This window comes from Guyanagaster necrorhizus (assembly GCF_019112545.1).
Source record: "Guyanagaster necrorhizus MCA 3950 unplaced genomic scaffold BT62scaffold_32, whole genome shotgun sequence".
Taxonomy (NCBI): Eukaryota; Fungi; Basidiomycota; class Agaricomycetes; order Agaricales; family Physalacriaceae; genus Guyanagaster; species Guyanagaster necrorhizus.
This window is the reverse complement of record NW_025064911.1, coordinates 280,617-305,772: the sequence shown is the minus strand read 5'-3', so window position 1 is coordinate 305,772 and position 25,156 is coordinate 280,617. Positions and strand designations below refer to the sequence as shown.

The following is a 25,156-nucleotide window of genomic DNA, read 5'->3' as shown; positions in this document are numbered from 1 at the left end:
TCACCGTCTGGTATCTTTCAATGTCACTCTATTACTTTTCTTGGAGACATTCTGGAAATTCTCGTTCTAGAATCTTAGGGTATGATGCGATCAATTATTTCGAGAGTATCTAGGACGCAATTTGGACACAATGGGTATTAACGGAATGGGTGACTACGGGCTGCGTAGGTCGTAGTCTTACCTTACGATATGTCGCATTCTGGAGGAAGCGCTTATACAAATATGAGCGATGGATATTACACTGTTCGCCTACTCCGTAGATTCTAGCATCGGTGTGTCTCTGTTCCTTCTCCTTCGTCTCACGAGCATCACAGGGACTCACATCTGATTCAGGGCTGACTCGAAAAGCCTTTTGGGAGAGTGGTCAGAGAGATCTGACTCGATATGGAGCCTGCAGTGTGGCTTCCGCATGGAAGGTGCATTTCGGAGTAAGTACTCATTGCAAGGCAAATGAGTTGAGCCGCACGCGTTCACCTAGTTGCATACATTGCATATGCATACAGGATTTCATCACCGCTGATTTTTCATTGACGAGAATGGCAATTCATAGTATGTAGGTAGATAGGTAGCTTTCGTTACATCATGCAGAATCTCCTTCAACAACCGATTAAGTATATAGAGTTATACATCCATAAAACGGACCATAATCGAATCCCGGGACCAACGCAGATTATGTCGATCAGAAATGTAGGCTACGATATTTACGCGGTAACACCTCCTTTACCAGCCTGGGGCCGGGTTGGGCGGAGAGACAGCTCTCTGCGATAAAAGGATTTGACTATAATCGAATAGATGAGTGATATGACTTACGTCTACTTCGGTGCGGCGCCAGCCTGGGGCGGGGCTGGGGGGAGTGATGACTCTCTATAAACAGGGAAATGATGAGACCAAGAACTCCTACGAAGAAAAATGTGAATTACCTTCCATCCAGGAGCGCCGGGAACTGCGACTCGCTATAATGGACGATGAGCATGGATACATACCAAGGGACGGTATCAGGCAATACCTCTTTGACCTTGAACCAACATAAGCACATAGAACAACGCTACTCGGAAGCTTGAAGACTTACAACGGGTGAAGCAGTGACGAAGGCAGAAACAAAGGCGAAGAGCACAGGGAGGGCTAGCGTGAGTCGCATGATTGAAAGCTGGGGGCAATTCACGATGAAGTAGGTGTTTTTATACTCGCATCCAATTTCGTATCCCCTCCGAGTGAGGTCATGGACTATCTCCTTTGTCCGAGGCACGGTCAAAGTGTGCCTAATACTTCCGAAGCCCTAAAAAGAACATCACACTTGTGAAAAATGAAGCACCTGCCATTCATGAACATGAGGGATTGCTATTTCATCAGAGGACACGCATGGAGGTACCTTGAAGTGAAGTCTATATCAATCTCAGGGCGTATAGAGACAAAATCCCGCACCGGAGATCATCAGAAGCACCATCAGAAAATAGAGGCTGTATAAGGAACGGAGGCAGGCAGTTGTCAACTGCCGATTGACAAAGCACCCCAAGTTGATTCACGTACTAGGCTCCACTGCGTAGTAAATGTTCGGCTACCACGTTATCGGAGCATGTCTTATTCGGGGTTCAACGCGGCTTTAGGCCTTGTGGTAAACGTAGGCACCCGCATCCGAATTTAGGGTTCTAGCTCGTAAGTAGCGGCTGAGCAGAAACGGCATTAAGCGAGGTAAAAATGACGCCATAACCATTCGACAGGCACCAGCGAGGCAGATGATACTTAGCCTATGATCATGATAATGCCCAACGAAGCAAGAATATACATGGACCAGGAGCAAGGCAGGCCCGGGTACAACGTGTGTGTACTCGGAGAAACATGACGTTCTGAGATATCCGATAAGGCCAAGCTCCAAAGTTGCAAATAAAGTCTATAGTATAATATTAGTAGTATCGGCCTATCAAGGTCGTTGACAAGGACCGCGCACCATCTGGTTAACGATTGAAATCGAATACTATGCGGGAGACTCGGGAGATTCGGAGAGGATTCCAATCCATAGATAAAGTCGGACTTGAGATACAACCGGAGCGAGCTTTATTTCGACAAGCGAGGGAATTGGAGCAAGGTCGAAAGCAAAAGTGGACCAACATGCCGCGGCTGCAGGTATGTACCGCGGCAACATCGCTTCCGAGCTAGCACACCGAGTTTTAGATATATCACCTGCCATCGCCAGTTCACTGACTCAAACATCTCCTTGGGGACGCACATCAAGCAGAAAACGCGAATGAAGGCCTTTGTTCAAGCGCGTGATAACGTTCAGCTCTGAATTAGGTCTTGTTCCCATCTCTTTCCATCTGTCTAATTTTTGTAGGCCGTCTACATATTTACTTTACACGATATATCCGAGTCCACAATAAGGCGGCTGTCTTAGTCCCAGGGAAGACTCCGGCAGTGCATTCGCATTGCTCGGGATTTTAATGATTTTGCAGAGCATTGTAGATGGTCCTAGATTTTGATCTAGAGCTGATGTCCTTTCCCCCTTGCATATCAGCCACTGAAACATCCATCGTATCAGTTTCTTTCATCGTTCAGGATGATGAAATGCAATCTATCAAGCAAGGATCCTGGATGAATTTGTGGATACCAAGACATATGTAGCTGTATTGTAAGGCATTCGCATACACTGGCAAGTCACAGCTTGAAAAGAGACATACCAAGGACCATCAGTACATCCGTTGACCCCCGTGCTATTACTACAGCTTGATAATCCTCCTGACTTTTGCGGTTCGATCCCTCCTTTGTGTGTAACAAATGCGCATGCTGAGCTGATCTACAGTTCTAACGTTGCAGTGCCGCCCATCGTTTCCTGATGTCGATGCAATGTTACAGGAACATCAGCCTCGCTGATCGAGGGATCTGTGTCAGAAATCATTATATCAGCGCCGTCCAACCTGGCACCAGGCAAATGTCAAGTTGGAACTTCCCCTTCAACCCTCTATTCCTCATCGCTGTGGGCATGAAAATCATCAAGCATCGAGGTCCAAGGCGCCCATACCAGGCACCGGTTGCTGAGAAGAATGACGGTCCGTGCAGAAAAGCATTGCTGATCGGTATCAATTACAAGACGGGCAAGGGTTCTGGGAACGAGCAGTACGAGCTGCAAACACCCCATCGCGATGTTCGTGACATGAAGGATCTACTCATCAGTATGTTCCCTTAGCCCAATCAGAAGTCTTTGACGTTCATGTTCACCCGCCCTCGCAGAGAATTATGGCTATGACGACGCGAACATCACCATACTATTGGATGACGGGAAATCTGCCGAGAGTCAACCCACGCAGTCAAACATTGTGCGTAAATCCCGCGATATCTGCCTGTCTGTCACAATGCCAATCGAAGAACTCGCATCAGATTCGTGAAATCAAAAAGCTTGTCCAAGACGCGAAGTCTGGCGACCGTTTCTTCTTTCAGTGTACGCAGTCCATCTGCTTTGCGCAACTAAAGTTCGTCAACTTTGGGATACAGACTCCGGTCATGTCGGACAAGTAGAGAGTAAGACCAACAGCGAAGAGGACGGGATGGATGAATGTACGTGCCGCCTTTCTGTATCGAAGTTCTACTTACATGCCTCACATCGGTGTAGGCTTGATCCCTTGTGATCATGATCATAACAATTCGAGAAAGATCACAGACAATGTACGTCGCTCAACGTTCAACTATCACGTCGATTTCACAAAGCCAACGGGTTTCAATTTCAGGAGTTACGACGGCATCTCGTGGATGCTTTACCAATCGGAAGTAGCCTGGTTGTACGCTGTGTTCCATCCATTTGACGCTACTGTTCTGACATAGATTGTAGGCCGTCTTTGATTCGTGCCATTCCGCTTCGCTCTTGGGTGCGTTTATCATACTATTTAAGCGTGCTCATATGTTCCTACTAATCGTTGCTACTGCAGATCTCGACCATTTCCGCTGTAACAGAGTTTACGTTCCTTGGATATCTAAAGGCCGCCGCAGGTCCGACTCCTTGTGGAACCGTAATGGTGCGAATCTTTATATACGTCTGCAGGCGCGCCCTCTAAGCACCGGCCACACAGTGCGACGTCAAGCCATGGTCCTAAGCAGGTCGGTGTATCAGACGAAACGTGTCAGTAAGAAGGTTGTCAAGTCCAAGAAAACCTCCATCGGGAGAATTGCGGACGCAAATGTAGATGTTCATATCAAAGCCACCCGACGTCTGTCAATCAAATCGACTTTCTCAAAGGATGATAGATGGCTGGACGATACAGAGTTATCTCCTATTCCCAGGTGTGATTCCCCGATTGCGTTATGGCCCTGTGAAGGATTTTGCCAGCCTTCCGACACGGAATTTCCGTTTGTGGTGAGGATCGCTACTTTAATAATTTATAGAGCATATCTCAAAGTGGTCACAGATATCTTTGGGAGCTTGCAAGGATGACCAGCTATCCTGGGAAGACAGCGAAGGAGCCTCTATGACTCAAGTAAGTGATACCGACCGAACTCCCAAGTACCCATGCTGAGCTCCATCACAGGCTCTTATCGAAATCCTCAGTACGTTGCCATAAAACGTCAAGTGTGGGGGTATCTGATTGTATTTCCGCCAGAAAAAGACCCTCACCCATCGTTGAAAGATCTAATGACGAATGTCAGGTATGCGGCATGTATGCCCCCACCTCATTTTGTTCGCCGCATTAATATCGTGTCGCCTTAGCCACGAAGTACATAAGGCTGCCTTAAACTTGCACAAGAACGTTAAGACGTACAAAAAGAGCATGAAGGAGTGGCGCAAAAACATGGAAAGGCTAGGCCAAAAAGCAACCGTGTCTGTCTCGGACTCTGTTCTGGAGATGGACAACTTCCAAGATCCACAGGTTAGCATTCTGGATTGTCTTTCCATTCGAAATTTCATTCGCATGCTTTCACAGCTCTCTAGTCACAAACCCCTGGTATGATTTCTGGTCTTTATCTTTATCTGCTGGTTCCCTGACTTGTTCGCTGTAGGATATGAATGCCCCCTGGGTCCTATGATATTTATGCTTGTGCCTCATACCGATAACTTATTCCTCTTAAGCAGCCACACCGATTAAATTAAGTTATGGACTATGTATCTTGCTCTCATTTTATTGTACCTTAAACCTTTTACGTAGTACGTTGTTAAACCAGTCCATTGTAAATACAGTAGGGGGAGTAGCATGAGAGGGGGGGCACGTAGTGTGTTGGGTCGTTAATATTGGGTTGTAGCTGAAGTACAGTTCGGGTACGGGTCTGGCCTCGTAGGTTTGCTTCTTTCACCAACTAAATGCGTACATTGATACATATCTGATGCAAAAATAATAAATAATTAGTAGAACAACTCGAGAACGAGATGAAAACGAATATCAGTAGAGTAGTCCCTGCCTATTGTCCAAGAGAGCCTGTGCTATATCACAACACATCGTCGTTCCCGTACGATCTTCCCCCATCTTCCCTTTAAGCTTTCTTTCAAAGCCACATTGAACACATCGTGGACGCCGGTTCCCGTTTTCGCAGAACATTCTACGTATTTTGCGCCGATCTCTTTGGCCACGCTGGATCCCTGCTCAAAGCTGACAGGTGTTTGACCTTGGGCGCCCAACATCCGCTTTGTCTGCTCGTCCTTCCGAAGATCGATCTTTGTCGCCACTAGGATCAACGGCGTCCCCTCGCAGAAATGGGCCACTTCAGGATACCACTGGCAATTTACACTGTCAGAATTCAACTCAACATCAAAGACATCAGCCACACACCTTATCCAGGACGTTTCCTAGGCTTGTTGGGAAATCGATGGAGAAAACAATGAGTATGACATTGCTCTCTGGATAGCTAAGTGGCCGCAATCGATCATACTCCTCCTGTCCCGCAGTATCCCATAGCGCCAATTCAATTTCCTTGCCTTCGAAATGCACCTGAGTCACGTAATTCTCGAACACTGTTGGTATATAGGCCTACAAATATCAGCTTTGATTAACAAAAAGATAACCCTAATAAGTGCACCTCTGGAAATCGATTTTCTGCATACACAATTAGAAGACATGTCTTGCCACATCCACCTTTGATGGCAAGTGAGTTTGTTGATGATCCAGAAGCAATGTTGGCGCGCACCGTCACCCACAACTACAAGCTTTCGCTTGAGATCAGGCCTTCGGGGAGGGAAAGAGGATGGTGATGATTGATAAGAGGTATCCATCGCAGGGCCCGGCAGCGAAGCACTGGGGATAGAATGGGGAAGACGAGGGAAGGCGAGCTGAGGCGGGATGGTGGTCGTCGACTGACAGGCGGCTCCAAAGTGGGTCGAACCATCAACACTCAATGTCACGTGGCCGTTTTTCTTTCTTGACCACCACCATCTTACATGCATCCGACGTCGGCGATTTCGATTTCGATAGGAATATACGGTCATTGTAAACGACGATAGGACGGCAATACTAGGATGACACCGACGACCATCTTCTGGCCTACAGATCTTGTCGAGCCGGGATTTTGCTTCGGTTGGAGGAAGCCCGCTTTGTGTGTTGCAGGGCGTCTGTCTGTGGACACGGTGAGCACCGTTGCCTTGGGTTTTCGACTTCTTTCTGACAATTCTACAGCTATCAGAGGCAACGGCCGCGGTCGAGATCGTTTCAGCCTCGCCTGAGTACCGTTCCTTGCGTAACACCTGTGGGGAGGATCCAGTCGTATTCGGCAAATTCACCTGTGAACAAAATCAAAAGATCACGGTTCCGATTTTCCATTTTCTGGTCCCTAAGTGAGCCTTCTTGGAATACATGCGCTTTATTCTTCACATGGCACAGGGAATATGTTGTTGTCTACTATTACCGCCACCTTCCGACGACTCTCCGCTTCTATTCTCTGGAAGCTTTGAGACTTGACTATCATGCTCAGGAACAGTATAGTGCTTCTGTTTCTACCAATAGTTCTGCCTTGGATTACGCGGCTTTCCGTGTGTCTGACTTCTCTCCCGGCATCAACGATATGGTCATAGATCAGGTAGTCGAGAATCACTTTTTGTCTCCTTTTGCTTACAATGACCTAGTTTAATGCTGCCCATACTGTAGAAGATCTTCTACGGAACTATCTCTACCCTTCGGAACCATTGCTTAAAACAGATCACTTGTGGTCCCTTTTTGATGTGTCCTGGAAGAAGATTTCACTCTCGCTAGCGCTCTTCTCTAATGTTCTGAACGCAGTTTGCAATGCGCCTGTTTTCTTATCATTTGTAATAAAGGATCTCTCAGCCATCTGTGCGTCATCGTTAATTTCTGACGGCAGAAAGCAATAACTGATATAGCCTATAGTTCAACAAATAGATGTCCGCGCAGAACAAGCCGACTTTTTCTCTGCGGAAGTATCTCCGCTACGTAACCGTGGCAAGACACCTACATCTCTGTATTCACCACGATACATCAAGTTTGTTGTCTTTCTTCTCTCACGTCTTCGTTCTGACAGGTTCTAGCTTTTTTAATACCGTGTGGCTCTTGCTTAATGATATCGTAATCGGATCAGCTATAGGCTCCTTTCTATGCGACAATCACATCGTCCTTGCTTCCATGCTTAACTCAATGGTGGATGTAAATTAAATCCTTCCCTGATTTCTCACCCCTTGTTAACACAATGCTTAGAACATTCTCATTCAATGGACTCAATGGGTTTTACACTGGCTAGATTCATGGCCTGCCGGTCTCAAGCTCAACACGGAGCTAAGTCGCTTTTATTCGCAAACCTTTATCGATTTGATAGCCATATGGGGTCGTACGTGAATTCGGCTTTTCTCTTCTTCTTGGGACTTCCTTCTCCGCAGGCGTCCTCCAATCAGGAGCTCCCCATCTACCGACGATTATATACTTCTTTGGTATCGCCAGCTGGGGAGGGGCGACTTTGTTTATTTCACTATTCTCCGACCTCCTGGCCATCTTGACCGCCCACATATATGTCTGTTATTTCGTATCCAATGCTGTCTACGCAAGGCTTCTGACTGCTGCTGGATCATTGTGGAATCTTTCCCGAGGTATTTCCTTCCCATCATTATTTGTGTCATTGTTTTGCTAAGGACGTGCTCATAGGTAAACGATACAACACCCTACGCAATCGTACCGACACTCGGGAGTACGATATCGATCAACTTGTCTTTGGTACAATTTTGTTCACACTCTTGGCGTTTTTGTTCCCAACGATATTAGTGTACTACTCCCTTTTTGCTTTGGTATGGTTTTGTCCTTTGCGATTGTCATGTGTTGATACTAGTCTTAGATGCGGTTGGCAATCATTCTAGTGCAGGCATGTCTGGAAACTCAATTGGCCTTCATGAACCATTTTCCTTTGTTTGCATTGATGCTTCGTGTCAAAGATCAGTGGCGACTTCCAGGTTTTGTCTTCGGTTTTGTCTCCTTTTGTGTTACTGATATCCCTTTAGGTGGAATATATTTTATCCTTGAAAGAAATAAGCATGTCCTAGTTATCCAAAGCCTGCCAGTCCCTTTCTCTTCCATATTCTTCCAGTATAGTCCGTCTCTCCTTTCCACTTTCCACAGAATAATCGTATCTCACCGACCACGTTTCTCAGTTCGCTTGTCCTCTCGCCTGGCGTCCCACTATAATCCGCTTCGGTTGCTACGTCGATTACTAACCGGGAAGCTCCTTGAACCTATACCCCGGTACTCGATCCGCTACAGTAAATCCACTAAAAAGCGAACAGAGTAATATATTTAGCTTCTTGTTACGTCATACAACACTAGCAGGAAGTGTCCTGTTCAGAGCCGGGAAAGGCACATCAACCGCGCTGATCCCCTGTCTTGACCGCTAGTAGGCCCCGTCTTCTTGTTGCTGATTCCGGTGTGTCAGGAAATGTGGATGCGATGCATCGTCCACCAGGATCAGAGATGCCAGGCGACGGCATCTGGATAGCTTCCATCACCTGTCGACGATTCGCCGGCAGCGTACTCGATCGTGGGCGTGGTCCATGAAGGACAAGTGTCCTAGACAGCTGTGGCTGCGACGGAACGTGTTTAGAGGTGGAAGCTGGACAAGGAGGGGGAGCAACGGGAAGTGGACGAATAGACTGTTTGGACCACGAACGAAGATGTGGAGGGATGGGAGGGACGGGTGGTATATTCGATGGCGGTTGGGCGGTAATGGAGAGGCTTGGCTCATTTGATGCACTGGGTACCTGCGGAAATGGCGACGAAACTGGCTTCGACGTAAATTGATGGCTGGATGGCCGCTCGGTCATGGGTGATTCGGGGCTGACGCCGTACATCTCCAAAATACTCCATGTAGCCGAAGCTGAAACGACGGCTGAGATGGGCGAGGGAGACGGTGAATGCACAGTGATTGTTGTGGTTATGTTCAATTGTGGGGCTCTTGCTGGTGTCAGTGGGATGCTCTGCGTGGGGGGTACTTCGCTGTCCGAGCTCAATGGCGGTGAATTCGTCGTTGGGGAGGGCAGAGCACGGAATATGTTTCCATGCGTCCAAAGCATGGACATTCGCTTCAGGTCAATGGGCAAGTCGCGTTTCGACGGCTCCATTATCGACACAAGTGAGAACCGCTGGTCATCCAAGTCCCCCTCCTCCTCGTCTGCTATGCTTTTCCATTCTGTCCCCCCGGACGAAGTTGATTTGGGCATTAGCCTCTGCTTGCTTGTGAAGGGTCTGACTGTAAACTCGAACCCGCCACCACCAGGCTCTGATGGATGCCACCTGGGAGAGATCTCACCATCCGCAACATCCTCCAGAAACCATTCGCTTTCTCTCTCGTCTTTACTTCCCTGTCTACGCCTCTCTGCGTCTACGTCTCCCTCGTCCCTCCGCCTTCTCTCCTGGGACACGCTACGCGGGGCAGAAAGGGAATAGAAGGTGTTTGACGAACGACTCCTGTCCTCGAACATCGACAAAACTGGGAGTAAAGGACCTGACACAAAGCCGCCTGCAGCTTATGAATGCGAGGCACTACCTAGAGCGTGAATCCATCAGTATAAAACAGATCCGTGTCTTAACCCCCGGTTGTGATGCACAGGGACGGGTGATACTGCTGTCATGGTGAGTGCGCCGCCGCCGTAGCGTCTTGAAACGCAAACTCCCAGCAAGCCAAGGTTCGATGGTCCTTCAAATCAAGAAATTGAATTCTTTTGGTACGGATTTATCACGTCGACATCAAAGCAGTCACACCAAGCTCAAAGGGTGTTAGGCAACCCACACAGTTCTGCGATATTCTATCGATTGCCTGCACTCTTTCACCATGGGTATCTTAAGCATAGCTTTTAACTGACGGAATCAATTATTAATATAGATAGAAGCAAGCAAGGACAGATACATCACTTCGAGATACCTCAACCCATGCGACCGCAAGTGAGCTTAATTGTCATATAACAGCTTTGCTCGCTTTGGCGTTCTCCCTCAGCACATCATTTAATCCCTCCCTCTTCAAACAGTTCTCGAACCGGAAGCTCCTGGCAAGCCGGTCCAAGTCTTCTTCGTCCAACCCACGAAAAATTTCAGCCCATTCTCCTATCAGGAACTCAGCAACCAACATAGTACGTGCTATGCGCGTAACCCTATCCTCTAATGTCCAGAGAGGGGGGTATAGCTTCCTCCTCGTCTCGTCCGGAACTGCATCCACAATGAGGTTCACGATGGGATCATAGAAGTGCTTGACCTCAGAATCCTCCGTGCCCCAAGCATCAGCCGCTAAGCGATGCTTCTTGAGTAAAAATGGTCGCAGCCGCTCCATATACGATGTATCCGGGCTTACATACACCATACCTTGAAATCCGATGTCTTTGTACAGCCATATTGACCAGCTCAGCATATCCTTCAGGAAATCAAACAACTGATGGGAACTCGGAAACAGCAAATGAATATTATCACAAACCTTGTTGTACAACTCTAGCTGGTCCCGCAAAACCATGTACCTTGCCTTGTTTATTTCGTCTGTTGCATCGCCGTCGTACTCCCTTCTCGCGTACACCGGGCCCCATTCGCCGTTCCACACACACAGTCCGCGCTCATCCATCCAGTGTCGCTTCCTTTTGTACACCGCTTGTAGCTTGGCCTTTTGGTCGTCGCTCCCCAAATAGACCTCTTTGCTCTTTGGAAACCCATATAACGAATAATCATGGATAGCATACGCCACATTCTCCCCCCATCGCTGCTTGACGTTTTCGGGAAATTTTGTAAAGTCCGAGGCGAACGTGTTACCATCCAAGAAGATGATGTGGTTCGGGTCAACAGATTGGATCGCGCTGCACAACCGATCGTAGACCTCCACCAAAGGAGCAATTGTCGGATGGGGATCGGCAGGCTCGTTCATAAGATTATACCCTGCGATCCATTCATTGTCTTTGTAGTGGGATGCGATTTCTGTCCATAACCAGACGAATCGATCCTGGAAGTCTCTGTGCTTCCAGAAATTGGCGATGTGCGTTCCCCCGTCTGCATGCCATCCACCGCTCTGTGCGCCAGGAGCTGTATGCATATCAATGATCGTATAGATAGAGTGACTCGCGCATAAGGATATGACACGATCGAGGTGTTGAAATCCCTCCCGTTTGAGGACACGAGGATTGAGGTCATCTGAGCCAGTAAAAGTCGATATCGTACCGCAACAAGTATGTCCGAGAGGAACAGACTCTTACCTTCAAAATGTCTGTAATTGACGGCGATTCGGATGCAATTCAAACCCAGTGAGCGGAAGAATGTCGTATCTGCATCCGTGAAAAAGTGTTCCAAAAACTAGATGATACTCATGGTTTAAATGTACGTTTGGAGAGACTATATGAATCGCGTACTTTGTCAAAGAAAAAGTTCGCCTTGCTTTCCCCAAGAACATCATTCAAAGCATCTCGGATTTGGAATTCGCATCCAGGATAACCTTGGTCCGACTACCAGTGACTTACTCGCGCCAGTGAGCGAAAGGTATAATGTACCTGAGATAAAATTCTCCATACTGCGAATTTTATCATTACTGAGCACGAGCTCAAGTAGAAACGGAGGAGACAAACCACATCCATCCGCCTAAGCCAGCTCCTCGAAGGACAACTTGGGCATTGTTGCAATTGAAGAGCTGCGTTCCCTTAACTCTGAGAGAAGCCATAGTGTTCATCTAAGATATAGACACATCCTTGCTACGCATTTCCTGACCCACGATGAAGGTCACCTGCGCATCTGCAGAGAGTAAACCGGAAATACGGACCGACAGGCCGTCGTATCGATCAACTTTCATTGGCTTGATTTTGCAGGCTAGTTTCTGTCGTCGCTCGTGTGACAAAGGATTCAATAGCAACTCTTAGTTTGCTTCAAGCTTCAATCCTCTGAACTATTTGGAGAATTCCGACTTCCGTAAAGTCTGTTCTCATTCATCAAGTTACGCGATCTTGTAGACGTTGTTCTACAAGCTTCCGGTTTTGACCAGCTTGGAGCCAGGACAAGCGGCGGAGACTGAACAGATCACGCTCAGACTGCAAGTTTATATCGGGTGAAATGGCTGACAGACGTTTTGCATGATCCAAACGGTTATGTGTTGTAGAGTAAGACTGCCCTAAGGAATCGGTAATGATACCCCGTAGGTATAAGTACGTAGTTTCATCAGATATGAGCCGATTGTCTCCATCATATCACCCCTTAGCCGAACAGAGCCACTTCTGAACGTTACATATTTGTGGTTTTCCGACCAAGAGCTCCGATCCAATGCCTCGTCAACTTGAAGGATGTGAATCGAAGGGCACAACATCAATCATGGTCATGCATCAGTAGCGAATTCCTCTTAGAATGGCTCTGTCACTGCAAGATCTTTCGAAGCATCTATTCTACGTATTGCCATATTTTCGATGCCAAGATAACGTTTCAGGGCCATCACCAACGGGGTTAGATGCCGGAGATGATATGTGAACACTGTCCTCTTCCTTTTTCGTTTCTCTCACCAAGGGTTCGTCGGCTGTGCCTTCTGCCCCCGAAACGCATCCATCACTGGGATCTAAGGGCTCCATAGACTGTCATCGCATAGGATTGAACGTGAGTTTCCTTGACTAATTCCAGTGCTCTTAATTTACAATTCCAGACCTAGTCCACATACGTTCATGAAGCAGAACCATATCTCTGATGTCCATTTCACATGAACACTCTGCTTGCAAGTAGACAGTAATAGTAGGGTGACTCGAATTCTGACCTGGCGTGACGACGAAGTGACGGGTTACCACTGACAGTATCACAAAGACGACTTCGACGGATTAGCCAGCGTGTTGACCTGAATTTCCTTAGACATGGCCGTAAAGCTGGGCAAAGGACTTACGAGTGAATCATCGTCTTGCCTGGAATCATCTGCTTCAACGTCCTTCCGTGTCGAAGTTTCAACCCTGATGGAAACGTTGGGTCTATGGCCATTCGACCCCGGATTACTACTTGGAGAGAGGACAGCACTTGGTATAGAAAGAAGCATATGATCAATGTCTTCTGTTTGTCCACGAATCGTGTTTCGCCCATTCAAGGACGCTAGGAGTGAGTTGGCGTACACTACAGGCACCACGGTCAGTCCTATGCATTTGTTTCCGCGTAATGAGAAAGACTCACGCCGTCCAATGCAGAAATACCACGACGCGTAGATAAGCGTATGCGAAGATATTGCGAGCTGACAATGATGCAAGTTGAATGAGATGGACCAATCAGTTAGGAAGAAACTGCCTTACTGATAGTAATGCGCCTACTGCACAGAGGCTAGCCTCATCATCAGTGGATTTTGTGGGATCAGAAAAATGTTGTGATTCTACCTCGTCAGACTACATGTAAAGATGATCAGAAACCTTATGGTAAGTTGAGTAAAAATCACATACAGTCCAGTGTTCACAAAGAAGAAGATCTTTCGTAGAATCGAATGAGCTTCGCCTCGTTCAATATTAAAACAAAATCTCACTAGTTTCGTGATCATTGTATCAGATCTGGGAAGAGCATTTTAAAATAGGGATAATGCCCTGAGAAGTATAATACAGAACTCACGTTCGAAATCCCGTCTTTGACCGTTGAAGAATTATGCAGAGACTTGCCGAAATAAGGACATCTGCGGCGGCGGAAATGCCATTAATTGATATAGTGAGAGGCTGTCACATCTTGAGCCGCCGTATAACCTTGATACAGCACGCATGTACGAACCGAAATATGAAGGAGATCGGTGTATGTGTGTCTCAGTAACCTGATTTTGGGGGTCTATAAGGTGAGCTATTTGACAAAATGTATGCACTTACGCCAACACTACCCATACTGAAGAGAAAGCCAACAGAGTTAAAAAAGGAAGTCGATTTGGAAGTATCGCCACGAACCAGTGCCGCATACTAAAGGTGGTGAATTTTGAAATCAAGACGCATGAGAAACAGGATCGGATATACTCACTCGAGTCAGCTATTATCAAGACCAAAATTGTGCCCGTCAAAAGAACACTTTTCCTGCTGACTAGAAGCAACTTCAGGATATAGGCGTGGAGAATGAAAGTGTGACTCACGACGCCACACGCGAACGGTGTAAAAACTGGTGGGCCACTGTGAGTCAAGTCCATTGCACTGAGAGGGAGAAAGGACTCCACCATTGAACCAGAGATCCTGTGACGCCAGTTGGAATGGCCTCCACCTGAAAACCTTTGAATACAAATGATAGTCGACAGTACAGGAACTACTTGCAATAACGCTCCTATCAAATCGAACCTTGAGTATAAAAGTCAAAGCACAGGATTGTAAGCTACTGACCACACTATGCGAGTAAGGACAGTCTGGTCGCTGCATATAGCGATGAGCGGCAAGCAATTCGCTAATACAAGAGGGAATACGTACTAATAACCTGTTATCAAATAGTGGTATACTGCGGGAAGAACGGTCATCGGTTATGAATAGAGCCGAGAAGGTAAGCGTACTTGTGTGGGAAATGAACAACATGTGTATTAAATCGAAAAAAATGGTTGCCGCCACCTGGATCGACGTTGGTGAACATGTCCACTTATAAGCAGAATTACTAACCAATGACTTGAGATACCATGCGTCTTTGGGATACTCTATGAATGGACCATCAATAGTCTTCATCATGCCCGGAAAAACCGCGCTACTCACGGCTATAATAGTATAAGGTCTGAACAACAGATATCCCAAAGAGAATTGCGCTGAAGATGACGCCTATTAGCATCGAACCCATACTACCCAATACATGGTCATAAGTTTCAAGTAGGCTTGTTTATAGAAGTCTGAAGACGTACGTGTTATCCAATGGGTCATGTTCTCCGGGACTCTGAAGGGTAGCAGGCATTGTAAAGACCGGCAAGAGATTTTTTTCCTAGGCCAGAGGAAGTGTCAACAGGAATTGGAAGCGTTCTTTCTCTTTTATTATCGGAAACCTCCGCAGATAACGAGAGCGACTTCATGAATCACTGGTCGGACCTGAGAGTTCATTGACAGAAGCTCGGAAAACCCCAGAAGGTGATGGCAGACTTAAACCAAGGGGATAAATCCTAGATTAAGAGTGTGCTGACGAAAAATCGCAAATACAGTACATCCGCCTAGATTGCAATGGTGATACATTCCCAAAGTTTTATCGAAGAGGAAGGACAATATGGAATGCTAGAAAATTTGGTCGGTTCTAGTGAATCCTAGGGCCTGTCCATGTGAGTGAAGTGAATCGTTCGTATCAAAATGAAAAGTAAGATTCCGAACCTGAGCCGGCCCTGAGGGAAGCCGTTGCCACGTGGTTGAACTGACATCCTGCTTGGACCAACAAGTTGAAACCAACATAACCGAGGCCTCACTTTAATACAAGTAGCTCTCATGTGCTCAGATTGTCTCTATGCTTCTGTTATCCATTCTGAACCACCGGACAATTTTTGGGACCATCGGCGCCTATGAATTCGTTCCCGGGCCGGGTCCTGACCTACTAATGGCTCCTAACGCTTTCGTCGGTTCCATCGGAATCCAAGGTGTTGCCATCCTCCCAGAGATCTGATGGACTAGAATAATATATATACTTACGATATATGTTTGTAGTCTACCGACCCTGTGGCGGTGGAATTGCACATAACTCGCTTTAATCGCGTCGATCGATAGCAAGCTTTGAAGAACCTTATGTCTCTCAAGATGTCCTTCTCCGTCTTGGGCCCTGCAGCTGCAGGCTTAGCTGTTGCTCTATTAGTGGTCTCCCGTATTCTCGCCTATCGGAAGTCTATCACCCCATACCTCCCGCCCGGTCCAAGAGGATTACCCATCATCGGAGTACAGTTATATCTGTCCACCGTCAAAAGCTCCGTTACTGATAGCTACTTGCATCCTTTTTCCAGAATGTGTTCGACATGCCGAACAGCAAGCAGTGGCTCACATATGCTGAATGGAGCCGTCAATATGGTGCGTACTATCACAACCGCGTCTTCAACAGTTTTTCTTTTAACTGCATTTCCTTTATCTTGGTAAATCGTAGGAGATATATGCTCCGTCAAAATCTTAGGCCAGCCCTTGGTTATCCTCAACTCTGCTCGAGCAATGGAGGATCTAGACCGAAAGGGTGCCACATACTCGGACCGCCCCAAACTCGAGATGGGTGGAGAGCTTGTGGGTTACTCCAAGACGGTTGTGCTGATGCCGTACGGAGCGGCGCTCAGGAACTACCGCAAACACATCGGTCGGCTTATAGGCTCTGCTAGTGCTGTGGGGAAATACCTTGACATCGAAGAAGAGGAAACACGCAAGTTTTTACGACGGCTAAGCACTTCTCCAAATGAGCTCAGTGCGCAGCTTCGAAAGTAGGTCGTTTTATATTCTATACAGACCTCTTATCTGAACGACGGTAGACTTTCCGGTTCACTGATCATGAAAATGACCTACGGTATCGAAGTTCTAGCAAACAACGATCCCTTCGTCACTCTTGTCGAAGATGCCAACAATAACTTCAATATCGCGTCAACTCCTGGTAAATTCCTGGTAGATGTGTTTCCCGTACTTCGCTTCTTACCAGAATGGTTCCCTGGCGGAGGGTTCAAGACCTTAGCTCGGGAATGGTCCAAAGCATTCAACGACATGGTCGACGTCCCCTATAACGTTGCTTGGCAGCAGATAGTAAGTTTTACTTACGCAGCGGTATCATCCTCCAAAGGTAAATCCCTGCCTAGTTAACCGGAACAGCACCCCGCTCCTTCGTCTCAGCCGCGCTCGAAAACGAGGAAAAAATAACTTCAGAATACATCTACGAAATCAAGCATACTGCGGGGTCGCTTTACGGCGGTGAGTTCCTCATTTTATTCCATCTCCAATGCTTCTGCTTCAACTTCTCCTAAAATCCTCGTCCTCTCTTAGCTGGCGCGGATACCACGGTATCCGCACAGCATGGCTTTTTCTTAGCAATGGTCCTGCATCCTGGTGCGTGATCCACTGGCCCCAAATTTCATAATCTTTCAACACTCGACAGAGGTCCAAAAGCTCGCCCAAGCCGAGATCGACGCCTTTGTAGGACCAGACAGGCTGCCCGGCTATGCTGACCGCGAGCACCTTCCCTACGTCAACGCTGTGGTGACAGAATCGCTTCGATGGCACAACGTAGCGCCACTCGGTGTTCCACATCGTGCTACAGAAGATGGCGTCATCGATGGATACTTAATCCCCAAAGGCGCTATTATCATCGCTAATCTATGGTGCGTTTCCCGACTGTCCACCTCCAGCCATATCAACCGTTGTCATTGAAGGAATATGTTACACGACCCGGAAGTCTACCCAGACCCGTTCACTTTCAACCCTAGTCGCTATATCGGCAAGGAGACACAGAGAGATCCTCGACACTTCGCTTTTGGTTTTGGGCGTCGTGTCTGTCCCGGGATGCATCTCGCGGATGCATCATTGTACATCTGCATCGTGATGTCTCTAGCTGTCTTTGATATCACGTATGCGATGGAGGACGGAGTCCCGCTGGTTCCTGTGCATGAGAATACGAACGGGACTATAAGGTGAGGACTTCCTTCAGTGAAAATGAGGAATTTGCACTGAATTAGTGTCAGTCATCCCAAGCCCTATAAATATAACGTGAAGCCGCGCTCGGCGAAAGCGTTCTCTTTGATCTCAGGCCCCTAGTCAGATTGGTTATGGAGGTTTTACAGATTTGCACTATCAAAGTTCTAGTAGGATTGTATAAAATATGATTGGCATGCTCCTGAGGCCGTGGGAGATAAGAACTAAGCCGCCGATGTCGCAAATGTTACAAGAATGTATTAATCGTACGGACTACCCTTCTTACACTTTCATTTAGACCGGATATCAAAGTCATTCTACAAAGGTCTCAGACAGCGTTTTGTAGAGGGAATGAACGAGAGACATGGAACAGATAACAAAGATTGACCATGACCATGGCCGCTTTGTAGTACGAAACAAATCCCCTTCGGCTGACAATGCAACAACAAACAAGGGTGCAAAGCAGCAAAAAGCAGAGACACACTAGGACGTCGTAGTATGTAGTATGTCCAGTGGTATTTTCCGGATAATTCCGATGAACTCCATAACTAACTCTTTGTTGGAAGAGATTTCCCAGTTCACAGATTTCAAGTCTCCGAGCAAATCCCTGGCCCGAGGATGAACTATTTAGATAATTTGAATATTGTGGCTAAGAGAGTTGTTTGCATTTAGAGCAAGGGGTTCTCTGTATTAGCTCGATGACAACAGTCAGGTGAATGAGGACGAGGAGGACCCGACTTATGGGTGAACACGGTTTCGCTGAGGAGGAGACAGCAGTTCATCGTATTGACCAGAGTTGGCAACAGTGTAATACGCTTCCTCTTCATCGATGCTGACCCAGAAAATCTTTGAGGTATTCAACCTTTGACTCATCGGTGTATGTATAGAACTTATGACAGATAAGCCAAGGTCATCACTGAAGAAAATTTCTATGCACGTATCATTCGACACTGAAAAACAGGACCCAAAGCCCTCAGGGCCCAATGATAATTACGTACAGATCCATCAGGATTGAGGATCTCGTTAACAGCTGAGAGTTTTATCGGAGGCATGAACAGCAGATGAGGAATTCCCATGCACCCCTACGAGAAAGGTGGGCCGGGTGATAGCACCCAGCCGCTCATCCTTTAAGCACAGCCACCTATTTGTACTGACAGCCAAGGTAATCACGACCACCACCTGTGGCAAGTGGCCGCCACCAACACAACGCCGACAGAGCGGACAGTCTACGCAGTGGTCATAGAGGATGGCTATGTCCTGAATGGCATCATCAAAGTCAATCAAAGTCAAGATTGAGGACGACAAGGACATGGTAGACCTCATAAAGGAGTTCCGAAGCGAATACTCAGGTATACCAGCTTACAGCGCTGTCGTCTGGCTGGTGCGTGGATATTCGGCTCTTTCTTGTCGTTGTACTCCGCTTAACCTTCCTTTACAGCCAAATGGATTCCTTATTTCAGGGTATTCAGCGCCAGAAGCCTTGAGGGCGCGACTGGCAGGCCGCAAGCTCAGTGACGTCGCCAAACCTGCAGAGTTTGAACAAACCGTTGAATCTATTGTTGAGATCAGTGGGCATCAGTTGGGTATGCAAGTCAAAAAGACACATATAATCATCGACATTCAGCGGCCAGCCTCGCGAACTCGCCCCTCGCGAATCCGCCCCATATCGCCACAAGAAGAGCCTGAGCTCGATGACTTCGTACCAGTGCTCATTCACAGTGTGTTAATCTTTCTTTTATAGGCACGTTCCAAATCTTGATTTTTCATATTCAGAGTACGATTGTGTCGTCGCCGGTGCCAGTAAGAGCGAAAGTCCGTCGGTCAACGCCCAATCCCACTCTTATAATGCTCATCAGGGTAACAGGTTCCCCATTCTGGATGGATGTTACAATGCAACCGCAAGCAAACAAACGGTTGCGCCACCTATCGAATTCTTTCATCCTGTCTTCGCTCCAAGCTTGTGGACACAGAGATGGACATCCCTGAAGCTGTCGTTTGTGATACCGTGAGCCTCATGCGCTCCAGCTCTGCCATCCAGGTCTCCGAACAACCATGTACCCAGCAGAACCGGACGTTGCTATCCAAAATTCTTAACCAATCCTTCTTCCAGGCCGTTAACTTGGATCGTACATCGGAGGACCACATTGCTTTGTGCGGAGGCACGACCATCGATGAAACGGCTGCGGTCGTCATCGTAGAGAAGGAGAGTGAACTTGGAGAGGGTGGATCAGAGCCCTCCGTCCAGGGTTCCTTCTCCTACATAAAATTCTGGGCTGATATAACGGTAAGCTTTTTACATCACCTTGTATTGCGGTCTTTACTGACTGTACTCTCTCACACAGCATTGGCAAATTAGTGAGGGCTGCTGCTGTCCCTCTTTCATTGTTGGATTGGCAGGACCGTGGCTGATAGTAGTAGGAGCTGTGTTCACCAGCCAGGTCATCGTTCAACGTCTTACAGACTACTTGTGGCTTGGAAACAGTCGTGTTGACGACGACGACCACTTTCTTCGCGTCGCTCGCATATTTTATGCCCTCCAACGTTCAATCAAAGAGCTTCAAACTTACTACAAAAACCTGAAACCCCAGCCTCTTGAGGAAAACAAGCCCCATCCTCGCTTTTTCCCCTCAATCACCTCTTCTCGATTCAATAACAAGAAGGTCAGCTTCACGTACATTTCGCCACTGGAATTGGAGGAAAAATGTGACATTTCTAGCTACTTTAAATGCGGAGGGGCAGAAGAAGGTCGTGGTCAACTTCATCCAGCATTATGGCGAAGAAGCACACAAACTTTTGGCGCAGCTTCAGCTGGCACCGGCGCTTCTGTACGTTGGACCAATCGACGGGTGCGGCGTCTCGTACGGAAAGCTGCAGATGGTTGTTATGGAATACATCCAAGATCAAACACTCGTGGGTGCCTATAGCGGCAGACGCCTACCGGAGGACATCAAAAAGGCTATCAAGGGTCTCGATGCGCTTCACAACCAAGACCTTGTTTATGGAGATCTTCGTAGGCAGAATATCATGATTGCAGATGCGACCGGCGAAGAGAACAGGGGTGATAGGGTCAGGTTTATTGATTTTGACTGGGCCGGGAAGGCTGGGGACGTCAAGTATCCTCTTCATTTGGCCTCTTGCATAAGCGCGATCTCTGGCGCGTTGGAGTATGATCTCATACAGAAAGATTACGATATTATGATGCTGGATGCTTTGTGACGTCTGCAGTCACGGCGGCGGAGTAGGTACACTTGCCTTGTTGTAACATGTATGATGGTTACGATGAAATCACTCGAACATAAGGTTCATTGATGGAAAACAACCCGAGTCGTAGGAAGGGAAGACAGGTGTCCTTATCCATCTAGACATAATCCTCTACCCGGACAGGGCACGTCCCGGACTCGGCGACGTCGTTTTCGCCTGTCTGAATCCCAGTTGCCCGTGACGGCGCACGACTCCAGGATTACGTCGTCTCTACTTTGCTCCCTTCAGGTATCAACAGTACTTTCAGCTGTTGATGGCAGCGCAACTCTGTAGCTCTGATGTTAGGGTGAGTGCTGGGCAACGTAGCGAGATAGCTGCATAGTGAATGCAATAATTCTTGCGGTAAAAACGAAATAGAATTGCGCAGATTTACGCAGCATGAAGAGTTTCTTATCCCACCTCTTCTCCTAGAGTTGCCTCTTCATGCCTCCTTGCCGGTTGCTACCATGCTGTATGACTTGCGTAAACGTGCCAGGTTGGTCACCTTACGCTATATCTCGTACGACCCCTTCATTCCAGAAACGAAGAACACCTACGAACCATCCTCAACCCAGTCCATAGTTGAAAACTACAACTTCTAGAATTCGTCAAACAAGACTAATCAGTCGTACTTGAGTATATCATGTCTTGTCGTGTCACTATCTTTTATATAAGAAGAGAGTGCGCATGGTTAAATCTTTACATACATAGTTTTTTATGCCGAAGTACAGTCTTTGGCAGGTTCGATCTAATGCCGAGCAATTGCGATTTTCCGTAAGTACATGAACACTGTTCCTGTACTCGGTATCTCAATATTCGGATAGGTATTTAATTGCCTTACTGTCGCTACACCCATTCTTTGCACGGAGAAAGTATCCACCTTATTTAACGTGATTTGGACTTTTTGAGGGAACCCAAGTCTTGTTGACAGTGACGTCTAAGGCCGGCATCAGTAGAATGCTCGTTGTTACCGTCTGGACGTCTAATAAATCCTCATCCTCTTTCATCCTGTTCAACTGGTTCAACGGCGCATCACTCAACTTTGACCGCCACGTCCGACCGGCGACATGTTACCCTCACAAACTGCAATCGCGTTCCAACTCCCCCAGTTACCCGCGATTCTATCATATCCACCAAACAACGTCCATCAAATCGGAACGATGAAATATCGGCAATCCGAGAGAAACGTTCCAAGCGAGGAAGCAGCGCGTTATTCTTCACGTTATGAGTAAGCATTATGAGAAGGGTTACAGCATACTCTCTTCCGCAAACGATTCATCCAATAGTCAGATCCGTGATAGTGTTCGTGGCTAGGAGAGCTTTGAAGTGTTCTTTTGGGTGTCCTCCGGCGATCCTCAATTATTTAAGCATGCAACCCAATGCTGAATAAACCCTTCCAACGCGGAAGGCATTTATTTAAATACCTGTTATCCAGGTCCAGATTTCTCACTGTCTAAAGTCGGGAGAACCAGGTAGCCAACAGATTCCATAGACACAACGAGTGAAGCGAATTAAGGATGCCAGACAGACTCTGCATACCGCGGGTAGCGGCATTCAACACTGGGTTATCGCGAGTAGTGGCATTCAACGCAGAGGATCTCTAAGACCCCATTGGGATAGGGACGTTAGTCATAAGTTAGATGAGATGGCCGACACTGCGTATATGTTCTGTGCAAAAATGTCTCGACTGGAACTAGGGTCCGAGTATGACATTCCCAGAGGAGGTATTGATAAAAGAACTTGATTGCCGTGTTGGCCTTCTCCGGGATATAGATGATGGAAAAGCGGATGTTGGCCTGGCCGCGTGTCAAGATAGGCCGGATCGGTGATGCGAGGGTAGAGATTCGTCCACGGGAGCACGAAGTTTCTCCAGAGTTCTGGACAAGCCAAGGACACTGCTCGACAGCTACGGCAGACGTGCGACAGCACGTAAGGGCCGTTAGTAACTTGTAGGACATCGAAATAGTCCTTGAGTGTGTAGAGGAATATCTCCACGAGTACTTCGACTGGAAGGTGACGGGCAGGGGAAAGAATAGCCTTGTGGGAGCTCAAGCTTGTCTGAAAAAACCAAACCAGGCGGATCTTTCAATGGGTCGCGTATCTGGTCCAAAAAGCTTTTGGCATAGGCAGGTTGGGAATCGGAGGAAAGGTCGTTGGTGTTTGTAAGCACCGAGGGCCGCCATCGGGATGATTTTCCGCTGTATAGAAATGTCAGAAATTCCATGGGCTCAATGAAAGGCGAGGATAACTCGTGCCGCAAAGCCCGGATCCATGGAAAATTGCCTGGAACAACGCGGGCAGGAACTAGGACTGTCTGTCTGTCGCGGTGTTATAACAGTAAGCCGCTATACATTATCGACTAAAATAGACCAATGTAACATCCGCACACATCGTGCGGATTGTATTTTTGCACTTTAGAGGTTTGAGCTTAGAACACAGCGTTCAACGATCTTCATCTTGCGCCATAAGAGAAACATAAAGCATATGATGCTAGCCTTTTGTAACGCTGGGCTGTTCCCTGAGGTTAACAATCGAAAAGGCAAGGAGCCGCGAGCGTAAGGAAATCTGATTCAGATATGGTATTGTAAGGTTCGTAAGTCCGAAGCTTCCGGCCGTGGGTGCAAAGAGCAGTCGGCTCAAATCAGGCTGGCGCTACTCCATTTTGAAGTAAACTTTTTAAAATAAGTACAACATGAGCCTATTCGAGTTTTTAGCGTACTTACTTCTAGGAGATATCCGAGTATTACAAGAACCACGGCGGCCTTCGACCTGAAGTGTGAGAATTCAACTGTGCTGCTGAAAAATTTCCTACATGATGGAGACAAAAGAAATCCCATATAGTCGAGTTCAAATTCGAGTCATGTCAACTTGAAGTCAGGGCATCTGGAGTAGACCTTCCCAACGACGAGATGGATCAGATAGGCTGTTGAGACAGTAACAAAGTTTCATGGAGCTTTTAGAATTGCACGGCTGGCTAACCGATGGTTGCGTGGATAAATCAGCGTAAAGAGGCCATCACTGTTTTTCCCGGCCAGATGTAGCAATAGATTCATGCAACACTAATACAAACATCATGCCTAAGGAGGAATGATGAGCTTTGGATTGGGAAAAAGAAAGAGCGTTGCGGTGGTCCAAATAGCATGGCAGGGAAGGGAGGGTGGTTGTCCCAGAGGCAAATGTATCTGAAAGGACGCAGGTGGGAACGACGTTTTTTTGGGAAGAATGTAATTTCACATTGAATTTCTCGCCAACTACCAATCTATGCCACAATCTATGAATGCTGTAATGCATAGAATTAGCAGTTGATGCACAAATCTGATGAATAGACTGTTACCACGGATGTTGACTGAGTGAATAGCATTCATAGAGCAGATTATCGAATCAGCTATAAGTCCCTCCTTCTGCTCAAACTCGGAGGACTGTATAGTTATTGTTTAAGGACAGACCCGCCTAGTTCGGGGGGGCGTTTGATCATGAGGAGTACATCCAGGGGAGCTGTTCGTAGCCACGAGGATTTGGCGTTAAGCTATATAAATGTAGAACCGCAGTGGCGGTATCAATAGGCCCTGTAACGATATCGATGATGCATGTATGACTTCAACAGAGGCACTGGAGGGCGCCTAGGCACAGGGATTACGCTTCTCATCAGTGTCCGTTTACTTTAGTGACGGCAGGAACGCTAACGAGGAAAGGGAATGTAAGAATTGGCGTGTGAATCAGTCTGTGTACTTGTCACAGTGGCAAATCCCCCCTCGAAACTGAAATATTAGTGACCATGAATCTGCGATAATTGCACAACCGAACATTTACAAATTTTGCGTAGCGAATGCTTCTTTGGCGGGACAGGCCGAGTCTGGCCCGGCTTGAAATTGACTATGCGTTCGAACTTGGAACTGGAGCAGATAAAGTGGCGAATCGCCCGACCGCATTTCAATGTCTGTTGGGTTCGTCGGGACCGACGTGAGATCCCCA

General features: G+C 47.3%; 12 protein-coding genes across 12 annotated transcripts; 6 read left to right on the top strand and 6 right to left on the bottom strand.

Annotated features, from left to right (window-relative positions):
- Nucleotides 1-514: 514 nt before the first annotated feature.
- Nucleotides 515-1,524, bottom strand: BT62DRAFT_936449 (uncharacterized protein). Its single transcript, XM_043187122.1, has 6 exons — nt 1,423-1,524; nt 1,070-1,369; nt 1,007-1,015; nt 921-953; nt 811-864; nt 515-759 (listed from the first exon to the last, which is right to left on the bottom strand). Exons 2-6 carry the CDS (start codon nt 1,136-1,138, stop codon nt 721-723), a joined length of 204 nt encoding a protein of 67 aa, XP_043035594.1. The 5' UTR covers nt 1,139-1,369; nt 1,423-1,524; the 3' UTR covers nt 515-720.
- BT62DRAFT_456413 (uncharacterized protein) lies at nt 1,443-2,122 on the bottom strand. Its single transcript, XM_043180964.1, has 3 exons — nt 1,946-2,122; nt 1,528-1,888; nt 1,443-1,457 (listed from the first exon to the last, which is right to left on the bottom strand). The coding sequence occupies exons 1-2, from the start codon at nt 1,946-1,948 to the stop codon at nt 1,601-1,603; spliced, it is 291 nt and encodes a 96-aa protein (XP_043035593.1). The 5' UTR covers nt 1,949-2,122; the 3' UTR covers nt 1,443-1,457; nt 1,528-1,600.
- Nucleotides 2,123-2,641: 519 nt separating this feature from the next.
- BT62DRAFT_456820 (uncharacterized protein) lies at nt 2,642-5,235 on the top strand. Its single transcript, XM_043180965.1, has 17 exons — nt 2,642-2,742; nt 2,809-3,164; nt 3,223-3,308; nt 3,370-3,430; nt 3,484-3,546; nt 3,602-3,654; nt 3,717-3,767; nt 3,818-4,001; nt 4,056-4,165; nt 4,223-4,339; nt 4,392-4,460; nt 4,512-4,530; nt 4,584-4,629; nt 4,691-4,850; nt 4,905-4,925; nt 4,981-4,998; nt 5,051-5,235. Exons 2-17 carry the CDS (start codon nt 2,828-2,830, stop codon nt 5,069-5,071), a joined length of 1,416 nt encoding a protein of 471 aa, XP_043035592.1. The 5' UTR covers nt 2,642-2,742; nt 2,809-2,827; the 3' UTR covers nt 5,072-5,235.
- Nucleotides 5,082-6,294, bottom strand: BT62DRAFT_974109 (uncharacterized protein). The gene is made up of 4 exons (XM_043189148.1): nt 6,100-6,294; nt 5,992-6,047; nt 5,745-5,942; nt 5,082-5,689 (listed from the first exon to the last, which is right to left on the bottom strand). Exons 1-4 carry the CDS (start codon nt 6,182-6,184, stop codon nt 5,399-5,401), a joined length of 630 nt encoding a protein of 209 aa, XP_043035591.1. The 5' UTR covers nt 6,185-6,294; the 3' UTR covers nt 5,082-5,398.
- Nucleotides 6,295-6,319: 25 nt separating this feature from the next.
- On the top strand, nt 6,320-6,880 carry BT62DRAFT_974107 (uncharacterized protein). The gene is made up of 2 exons (XM_043189147.1): nt 6,320-6,535; nt 6,585-6,880. Exons 1-2 carry the CDS (start codon nt 6,428-6,430, stop codon nt 6,744-6,746), a joined length of 270 nt encoding a protein of 89 aa, XP_043035590.1. The 5' UTR covers nt 6,320-6,427; the 3' UTR covers nt 6,747-6,880.
- On the top strand, nt 6,709-8,729 carry BT62DRAFT_457060 (Gpi1-domain-containing protein). The gene is made up of 9 exons (XM_043180966.1): nt 6,709-6,984; nt 7,031-7,238; nt 7,293-7,404; nt 7,451-7,565; nt 7,617-7,746; nt 7,796-8,002; nt 8,058-8,197; nt 8,245-8,497; nt 8,558-8,729. Exons 1-9 carry the CDS (start codon nt 6,970-6,972, stop codon nt 8,692-8,694), a joined length of 1,317 nt encoding a protein of 438 aa, XP_043035589.1. The 5' UTR covers nt 6,709-6,969; the 3' UTR covers nt 8,695-8,729.
- Nucleotides 8,730-8,764: 35 nt separating this feature from the next.
- On the bottom strand, nt 8,765-9,880 carry BT62DRAFT_922905 (uncharacterized protein; the record flags this gene model as incomplete). The annotated part of the gene is made up of 1 exon (XM_043184446.1): nt 8,765-9,880. The coding sequence occupies one exon, from the start codon at nt 9,878-9,880 to the stop codon at nt 8,765-8,767; it is 1,116 nt and encodes a 371-aa protein (XP_043035588.1).
- Nucleotides 9,881-10,353: 473 nt separating this feature from the next.
- BT62DRAFT_906763 (glycoside hydrolase family 5 protein) lies at nt 10,354-12,084 on the bottom strand (the record flags this gene model as incomplete). The annotated part of the gene is made up of 6 exons (XM_043183651.1): nt 10,354-10,803; nt 10,864-11,564; nt 11,627-11,723; nt 11,780-11,862; nt 11,918-11,937; nt 11,993-12,084. The coding sequence occupies 6 exons, from the start codon at nt 12,082-12,084 to the stop codon at nt 10,354-10,356; spliced, it is 1,443 nt and encodes a 480-aa protein (XP_043035587.1).
- Nucleotides 12,085-13,053: 969 nt separating this feature from the next.
- On the bottom strand, nt 13,054-15,639 carry BT62DRAFT_936441 (uncharacterized protein). The gene is made up of 21 exons (XM_043187121.1): nt 15,220-15,639; nt 15,077-15,159; nt 14,987-15,021; nt 14,884-14,938; nt 14,804-14,831; nt 14,720-14,749; nt 14,654-14,663; nt 14,560-14,603; nt 14,479-14,504; nt 14,370-14,429; nt 14,300-14,311; nt 14,225-14,240; nt 14,133-14,172; nt 13,980-14,080; nt 13,897-13,921; nt 13,817-13,842; nt 13,754-13,762; nt 13,673-13,700; nt 13,557-13,614; nt 13,279-13,499; nt 13,054-13,233 (listed from the first exon to the last, which is right to left on the bottom strand). The coding sequence occupies exons 1-21, from the start codon at nt 15,267-15,269 to the stop codon at nt 13,195-13,197; spliced, it is 996 nt and encodes a 331-aa protein (XP_043035586.1). The 5' UTR covers nt 15,270-15,639; the 3' UTR covers nt 13,054-13,194.
- Nucleotides 15,640-15,817: 178 nt separating this feature from the next.
- Nucleotides 15,818-18,204, top strand: BT62DRAFT_936439 (OrdA protein). Its single transcript, XM_043187120.1, has 10 exons — nt 15,818-15,933; nt 16,001-16,225; nt 16,291-16,354; nt 16,428-16,749; nt 16,798-17,062; nt 17,116-17,227; nt 17,300-17,362; nt 17,412-17,634; nt 17,686-17,943; nt 17,995-18,204. The coding sequence occupies exons 2-10, from the start codon at nt 16,091-16,093 to the stop codon at nt 18,065-18,067; spliced, it is 1,515 nt and encodes a 504-aa protein (XP_043035585.1). The 5' UTR covers nt 15,818-15,933; nt 16,001-16,090; the 3' UTR covers nt 18,068-18,204.
- Nucleotides 18,205-19,205: 1,001 nt separating this feature from the next.
- Nucleotides 19,206-21,160, top strand: BT62DRAFT_922901 (uncharacterized protein; the record flags this gene model as incomplete). The annotated part of the gene is made up of 6 exons (XM_043184445.1): nt 19,206-19,325; nt 19,383-19,662; nt 19,718-19,949; nt 19,970-20,228; nt 20,287-20,604; nt 20,678-21,160. 6 exons carry the CDS (start codon nt 19,206-19,208, stop codon nt 21,158-21,160), a joined length of 1,692 nt encoding a protein of 563 aa, XP_043035584.1.
- A 1,800-nt stretch (nt 21,161-22,960) lies between these two features.
- On the top strand, nt 22,961-23,743 carry BT62DRAFT_996828 (uncharacterized protein; the record flags this gene model as incomplete). Its single annotated transcript, XM_043190613.1, has 4 exons — nt 22,961-23,113; nt 23,138-23,346; nt 23,391-23,521; nt 23,679-23,743. 4 exons carry the CDS (start codon nt 22,961-22,963, stop codon nt 23,741-23,743), a joined length of 558 nt encoding a protein of 185 aa, XP_043035583.1.
- Between the last annotated feature and the right edge of the window lie 1,413 nt (nt 23,744-25,156).

What these genes read in the sequence shown, in the direction of transcription:
- BT62DRAFT_974107 (XM_043189147.1), top strand. Translation starts at nt 6,428, where the DNA reads ATGACACCGACGACCATCTTCTGGCCTACAGATCTTGTCGAGCCGGGA. An exon ending in GGCGTCTGTCTGTGGACACG is followed by an intron (nt 6,536 to 6,584) that starts GTGAGCACCGTT and finishes ACAATTCTACAG; the next exon opens with CTATCAGAGGCAACGGCCGC.
- BT62DRAFT_457060 (XM_043180966.1), top strand. An exon ending in ATTGTGGAATCTTTCCCGAG is followed by an intron (nt 8,003 to 8,057) that starts GTATTTCCTTCC and finishes ACGTGCTCATAG; the next exon opens with GTAAACGATACAACACCCTA. An exon ending in TTCCATATTCTTCCAGTATA is followed by an intron (nt 8,498 to 8,557) that starts GTCCGTCTCTCC and finishes CACGTTTCTCAG; the next exon opens with TTCGCTTGTCCTCTCGCCTG.
- BT62DRAFT_974109 (XM_043189148.1), bottom strand. Translation starts at nt 6,184, where the DNA reads ATGGATACCTCTTATCAATCATCACCATCCTCTTTCCCTCCCCGAAGG. An exon ending in CAGAAAATCGATTTCCAGAG is followed by an intron (nt 5,943 to 5,991) that starts GTGCACTTATTA and finishes TGATATTTGTAG; the next exon opens with GCCTATATACCAACAGTGTT. An exon ending in TAGGAAACGTCCTGGATAAG is followed by an intron (nt 5,690 to 5,744) that starts GTGTGTGGCTGA and finishes GTAAATTGCCAG; the next exon opens with TGGTATCCTGAAGTGGCCCA.
- BT62DRAFT_936439 (XM_043187120.1), top strand. Translation starts at nt 16,091, where the DNA reads ATGTCCTTCTCCGTCTTGGGCCCTGCAGCTGCAGGCTTAGCTGTTGCT. An exon ending in TGCGGGGTCGCTTTACGGCG is followed by an intron (nt 17,228 to 17,299) that starts GTGAGTTCCTCA and finishes GTCCTCTCTTAG; the next exon opens with CTGGCGCGGATACCACGGTA. An exon ending in ATTATCATCGCTAATCTATG is followed by an intron (nt 17,635 to 17,685) that starts GTGCGTTTCCCG and finishes TTGTCATTGAAG; the next exon opens with GAATATGTTACACGACCCGG.
- BT62DRAFT_936449 (XM_043187122.1), bottom strand. Translation starts at nt 1,138, where the DNA reads ATGCGACTCACGCTAGCCCTCCCTGTGCTCTTCGCCTTTGTTTCTGCC. An exon ending in CCGGCGCTCCTGGATGGAAG is followed by an intron (nt 865 to 920) that starts GTAATTCACATT and finishes CCCTGTTTATAG; the next exon opens with AGAGTCATCACTCCCCCCAG. An exon ending in GGCGCCGCACCGAAGTAGAC is followed by an intron (nt 760 to 810) that starts GTAAGTCATATC and finishes CTTTTATCGCAG; the next exon opens with AGAGCTGTCTCTCCGCCCAA.
- BT62DRAFT_456820 (XM_043180965.1), top strand. Translation starts at nt 2,828, where the DNA reads ATGTCGATGCAATGTTACAGGAACATCAGCCTCGCTGATCGAGGGATC. An exon ending in CGACCGTTTCTTCTTTCAGT is followed by an intron (nt 3,431 to 3,483) that starts GTACGCAGTCCA and finishes TTTGGGATACAG; the next exon opens with ACTCCGGTCATGTCGGACAA. An exon ending in ACAACTTCCAAGATCCACAG is followed by an intron (nt 4,851 to 4,904) that starts GTTAGCATTCTG and finishes ATGCTTTCACAG; the next exon opens with CTCTCTAGTCACAAACCCCT.
- BT62DRAFT_936441 (XM_043187121.1), bottom strand. Translation starts at nt 15,269, where the DNA reads ATGCCTGCTACCCTTCAGAGTCCCGGAGAACATGACCCATTGGATAAC. An exon ending in GACCTTATACTATTATAGCC is followed by an intron (nt 15,022 to 15,076) that starts GTGAGTAGCGCG and finishes GTCCATTCATAG; the next exon opens with AGTATCCCAAAGACGCATGG. An exon ending in ATACAATGATCACGAAACTA is followed by an intron (nt 13,843 to 13,896) that starts GTGAGATTTTGT and finishes ATTCTACGAAAG; the next exon opens with ATCTTCTTCTTTGTGAACAC.